The 5,180-nt window shown below is 48.8% G+C and overlaps 1 protein-coding gene across 1 annotated transcript in view; it reads right to left on the reverse strand.

The window, feature by feature from the left end:
- The window catches only part of DGAT2L6 (diacylglycerol O-acyltransferase 2 like 6), a 28,654-nt gene that overhangs the window by 11,829 nt on the left and 11,645 nt on the right, over positions 1-5,180 (reverse strand). Inside the window, exons 2-5 of the mRNA XM_019648005.1 lie at positions 4,466-4,576; positions 3,887-3,957; positions 3,309-3,513; positions 1,759-1,933 (exon numbers count right to left, since the gene is read on the reverse strand). Of these exons, the coding sequence (XP_019503550.1) occupies positions 1,759-1,933; positions 3,309-3,513; positions 3,887-3,957; positions 4,466-4,576 (562 nt within the window). The remainder of the gene's footprint in view (positions 1-1,758; positions 1,934-3,308; positions 3,514-3,886; positions 3,958-4,465; positions 4,577-5,180) is intronic.

The following is a 5,180-nucleotide window of genomic DNA, read 5'->3' on the forward strand; positions in this document are numbered from 1 at the left end:
TCTGCCGGAAATGCCTCCTGTCTGTCTTCACGAGGCTCATCCTAGCTTGCCCTTCAGCTCTCAGCTCTGATTTCATCCCCTTGAGGAAACTTTCTTTGACCACCTCCAATTCCTCCCCCCACAATGTGGGTTAGGTACCCCTCACCTAATGCTTATCTTTCTCCTACACTAACACTATCCTAACTCTAATACAGTCATCTCCTTACCAGGCCGACTCCCCAGTTGTTTGTCAAGCTGATCAAAGGTGGGAACTGTATCGTTTTGCTATGGATCCCTACGGCCTGGCGCAGAGCCTCATACATTGTAGGTCCCCTGAGTTCTTTCTCCCTTTTGGTCTGACTGGCAATTCCCACTAATCTTTCACATCACAATTCAGATGTCACCTATTTGGGCACCTACTTTGAGTAAAAGTCTATCAATTGGTGCTCTCATAGCACTTTGTATATATCTCCATTATAGCATGTCTTTCATTCAGCAAATATTTATTGAGTTCTTTCTCTGTGCCAGTAATATTTCAAGCCCTGGGGATATATCAGTGAACACAGTGGATTAAAAATAATCTCTGTTATCATGGAGTTTACCTTTTATTGAGGGAAGACAGACAATAAAAAAAACCCTGATATATAAGTAAATAAAAGTGATGATATATAAAAAGATAAGTGCAATGGGAACAATAGAGCAGGATGGTCAGGATAGATCTTATTGATAAGAGATATTTGAGCAAGACCTGGAAGAGGTAAGGGAATGAGCGAAGCAATTATTTGAAGGAACAGTGTTCCAGGCAGAGGGGACAGCTAGAGCAAAGTCCCTAAGGCAAGAGCTTGTTGGAGGGACAGCAAGGAGGCCAGTGTCGCTCTAACGGAGTGAGCAAGGGGGAGGGCAGTGGGCGATGAGGTCAGAGAGGTGGCTAATGACCAGAGTATTTAGTGTCTTGCAGGCCCCTGTAAAGACTTTGGCTTTTGCAGTGAAATGGGTCGTTGGAGCATTTGGTGTGGTGATGTGATCTGACTCGCGTTTCATAGGATCATCCAGGCTACAGCTGGGAATAGACCCTTGGATGTGGGGGAGGCCAGGATAGAAGCAGGGAGAGCCCTTAGGAGGCTAGTGTAGTAATCCAGGGGAGAGATGATGGTACTTTAAACCAGGGGGTGGTAGTTGAGATGGTCAGTGGTTGGCTTCTGCATACACTCTAATTATATGTATATATGACTGTTTTCCCCATTGGATTGAGTTTCTTAAAGGTGACGACCAGGTCTTCCTTATTTTTATATCCTCAATGCCTAGTACTATGCCTGACACACAGTAGGTGTTCAATAGCTGCTGAATGAATGCATTCTATTTCTCAAAGCATATTATATGGGCTTTGGGGAGCAGTGACCATGTTTTATTCATCTTTGCAATCTCCACAGCATCAACACGAGTGCCTTCCTTGCCCTGGGTAGGTTTTCTCGGCCTCTCAGTTAATGGGTTGATGGAGAATCAATCGCACTTCTCCAGACCCCCAGCCTACCAGGCTAATGGGCAGAAGTAAAGACCTTCTATTGTTCTCTCTCCAACTTCAAATAAGAAAAGTGCCCATCGAAATGTGTCTGAAGACCCAAACACCTTTAAGGTACAGTGTGAAGGAGTAGAGAGAATTTATAGGAGTGAAGAGAGAGCCCCCTCTAACACGTTTCCAAGCAAGGATAGCATTCAGGAGAGGTGCTACAGAGGACCTATGGCACCCTGACAATAGGGCACCAGAACCGAGGGACCCACCCTGTCTCCAGTGCCAACTTCACAAAACCTTTCCGTTGTTCAAGTAAGATAGTAGACGCTCCTGGACGGCACAAGAGGGCTTCGGCAGCTCCACCCACCACAACAATCACGGCATTGCCTGAGCCTTTCTGGGTCAGCAAATACTTCAAGGCCAACTCACTCACAGGGCACACACCTATGAAACCAAAGAGTCAAGTGGCATAATAAAGTTGGTGATTGTGGATGGGGTAAGGGGCTCCTCTGGGCTCTTCATGATGGAGGCAGTTCTGTTTCCTGACTGTTGTTGCTTACACATCCTGGGTTAGCCCTAGGCTGAGGCTGCTCTCGGGTCAGCTACTTGCCTTGGGAGCCTATGTTACTACAGTTGGGACAACACTGAGTTCCTCTGCCTAGTTCCTTTTAGCTCAATAGTACTTAAGCCCATCCTTTCTCTCTCTACCTATGAACCACAGCCTTCCTCCACTCTCCCCAGGCTGACAACACTGTGGAAACTCAGCAGAGCTCTCTCCCCAGGGATGATCAGGTCTAGCTAACACTAACCTGCCTCCTCCATAGAGTACCCTCACAAAGGGGAGCCTTTGGCTGGGGTTTCTGGAGAGTAGGCAGACCTAGGAGCCTACCCAAGTCCAATGGAAATGTAGATGAACCGTGGACTGAGGATGACGCCTTATTGTTCAACAACAGTCAAAGCCTTCCCTCCTTCCTGCTTCCCATCTTTGCCCTGCACTTGACCTCTGTTCTCTCCTGACGTGGCAGAAAATGCCTCCAGTACTCAGTCATGGCCACTGCTCTAGGTTCATGCCAACCTCAGAGGGGACTTGCGTGGTCCCACTTGGCCCCTCCAGATAAATATACCTTACCTTCTATTATTTGGCTTTGGTTGTTTCCTGGAGACCACAAGGATGGATAGTCATCCAGAAAGATGGACATTTGTCACAGTACCCAGGCTTGAAGCCTGACGTGGGGAAGTTGTCATGGATTCTGATGGATGTTTACCCTTTATCCCTTGATGTCTTATGCAAGTTTGAAGGGGTTCCCAAGAGATGAAGGCCACGGGCCAGAAGGGTACCAGCTAGTATGAAAGACTTTCAAATGTCTTTAAGATGCCCTGGGATGAGAGCTGCTGTATAGAGAATTGGCCCAAAGAAGCCTACTGACATCCCAGAAAGAGTCTGGCAAAGTTAATCTGAGCTGCCCCATTCACGCCTGATTTCCCCTATACTTGGGTTTGATATTTGGCTTTTGCCTTCTGCTTTACACTTTGGCTTTGATCTTGAACTCCAGCCCTCTGCTTCCTCCTCTGAACGTATTCCTGGGAACTTTTATGAATGCCCGTAACTTACCCTGCTGCCTAACCAAACGCTGCATCCCAGGTGGTGGACAGAACCTGATGTTTAGTCATATACTCCTGTTACTGGCCCAGTGTGTTCTGGACACATTTTCTACTTCATCCACTTCCAACGGGGAATGACAATTAGACTGACAGTCAGGACTTATTGGGGTTGGAGCCTTGAGGTAGGTCAGGGAATGGAATGATTTCTGATACTCACCCAGTGACATTACGTAGTCTCGCACAATTGGGAGCCAGAAAATCCCTTCCAAGGTCCCTACAGAAGGAGTGATGCCCGGGAAAATCTGAGCAAAGCCAGTGGCCTCAGTGGCAAAGTTGATGAAGACACCATAAGAGACAATGCCATGCGGGTGGTTGGCAATGATATAGTTGTTTTTGGGAGAGAGTTCATGAGTCTTCACCAGCTGTTAGATGGAGATGGAGTCAGAAGAGTGGACAGGAAGAAGGAAGAGAGGACATGTGAACTTAGACCCCAGCAGATAGACTGTGTTTCCCTTGGGGAGCCCCAAATTCCTGTTCATTGGGATGTCATCGTTGTCATAGGATTACCAGGGGTTATGATGCTCAGAGAGGATGACCGGAGTTTGTCACTGTAGGGAAAGGCTGCTATTCTTCCATCTCCTCACCTGCGCATCCATCTTGGGCCCCTAATCTGCATTATGCCTCTGGCCCTTGACCTTCACTATGGCCACCAAAGCCTTTGAAAACATGGAGCTGAGAGGTCAGGGAGAGACTGGGCACCAGGGACTGAGTGCCCCCAGAGGAAAGGGTAGTCACCTTTACTGGGAAGTAATTCCCGAAATACTTCCAGAGAGTCCAATTTCGTACCCAAGCTGAACGCCTACCACCTGTGAGTACAAAAGGAAAGGGAAGAAGGGTGGGTGAGATATTGTCACGTCTTCTACGTTTTGCAGAGGTGGAGGGTTTTCTACAGTCCTCAGGTCACAGGAACGCCCCCTTCTCACACTTCTGTATTTCCGGGGCACAGAGCTGTAGGTACTGTCTCTGAATCCAACCCCCCAGAGGACATAGGGAAGCCCCCCTCCTCTGAAGCCAGCCGTAAAGGTAAGAGGGAGACAGTGTGAGGCTGGGCATCTGTGCAGAAACCTCGACCTTCTAATTTCACACCTCTTGGGCTGCCTGGCAGGGACTGCTGTTCCTTGCTGAGCTTTCTTCCCCTCTCTCCCTCCCGTTTGCATCTCCCCTTCTCTCCCCCTTTCCACCACTTCCCTCCTTTCCTTTCCCTTTCCCTCCCCACCCCTTCTCCCTTTGCCTCTCCTACTCTCTCCCTCCACCTCCTCCTTGTGGGACCAACCAGGCATAGACAGGGACCACCCCTCTTCCCGTGCCTCTTACCTTGACTGTGGGTGTTCCAATCATAGGCGAGCCAGGTTAAGGCGAGCACAGACAAGGCCCAGAACTTAGTGTACACCAGAAAGTAGGGTATAAAGAAAACAGGAATAAGTCCTGAGGGGGCACAAAGGGTTCACGCACGTCAGTTCTCTGAAAGTTTAATACACCTCTCATAACCCCGGTCTCTGCTCTGTACAGAAGGAGCAGGTCAAGGCTGGCGCGAGACCCATCTCTCCCTCTTCCCCCACCCCACCTAGTTCTGCTGTGGTCCAGGCTGTCTGCTGAGCCCCTGAATCTCGGTCCCCTTGATGGCTGAGATCTTAACCGAGTAAACAGCAGAATCATGACATTCTCAGAGCAGACCCTGAGCCAGGGTCAAAGCCTGCACTATTGGCAAGTGGAAAGAACAGTACCTCGGGCCAGTGGCTGGCATCCCCATCTGGGACCTCAGAGGTTCATTCTAAAAGCTTGCCCTTCCTGCCTTTGTGGAACTGCTAAGTCAGCACATTCCAGTGGAGAGGGGCTGCCTGCAGTGTACAAGCTGTTTGATGCTGAGAGGAAAATACATATTAGAAACTGCTTGACTGCATTCAATTTTGTCCCATTCAAAATGTGTCAAAGGTTCATAAGGGGAAAAAATGATCTCCGTTAGCAAACAGAGGGCCACAGCGGGCCATGAAATGCAAATGTGATACATGTTACAGGGGTGGGAATTGAA

Source organism: Hipposideros armiger, unplaced genomic scaffold, assembly GCF_001890085.2.
Source record: "Hipposideros armiger isolate ML-2016 unplaced genomic scaffold, ASM189008v1 scaffold_119, whole genome shotgun sequence".
In the NCBI taxonomy this organism is placed as follows: Eukaryota; Metazoa; Chordata; class Mammalia; order Chiroptera; family Hipposideridae; genus Hipposideros; species Hipposideros armiger.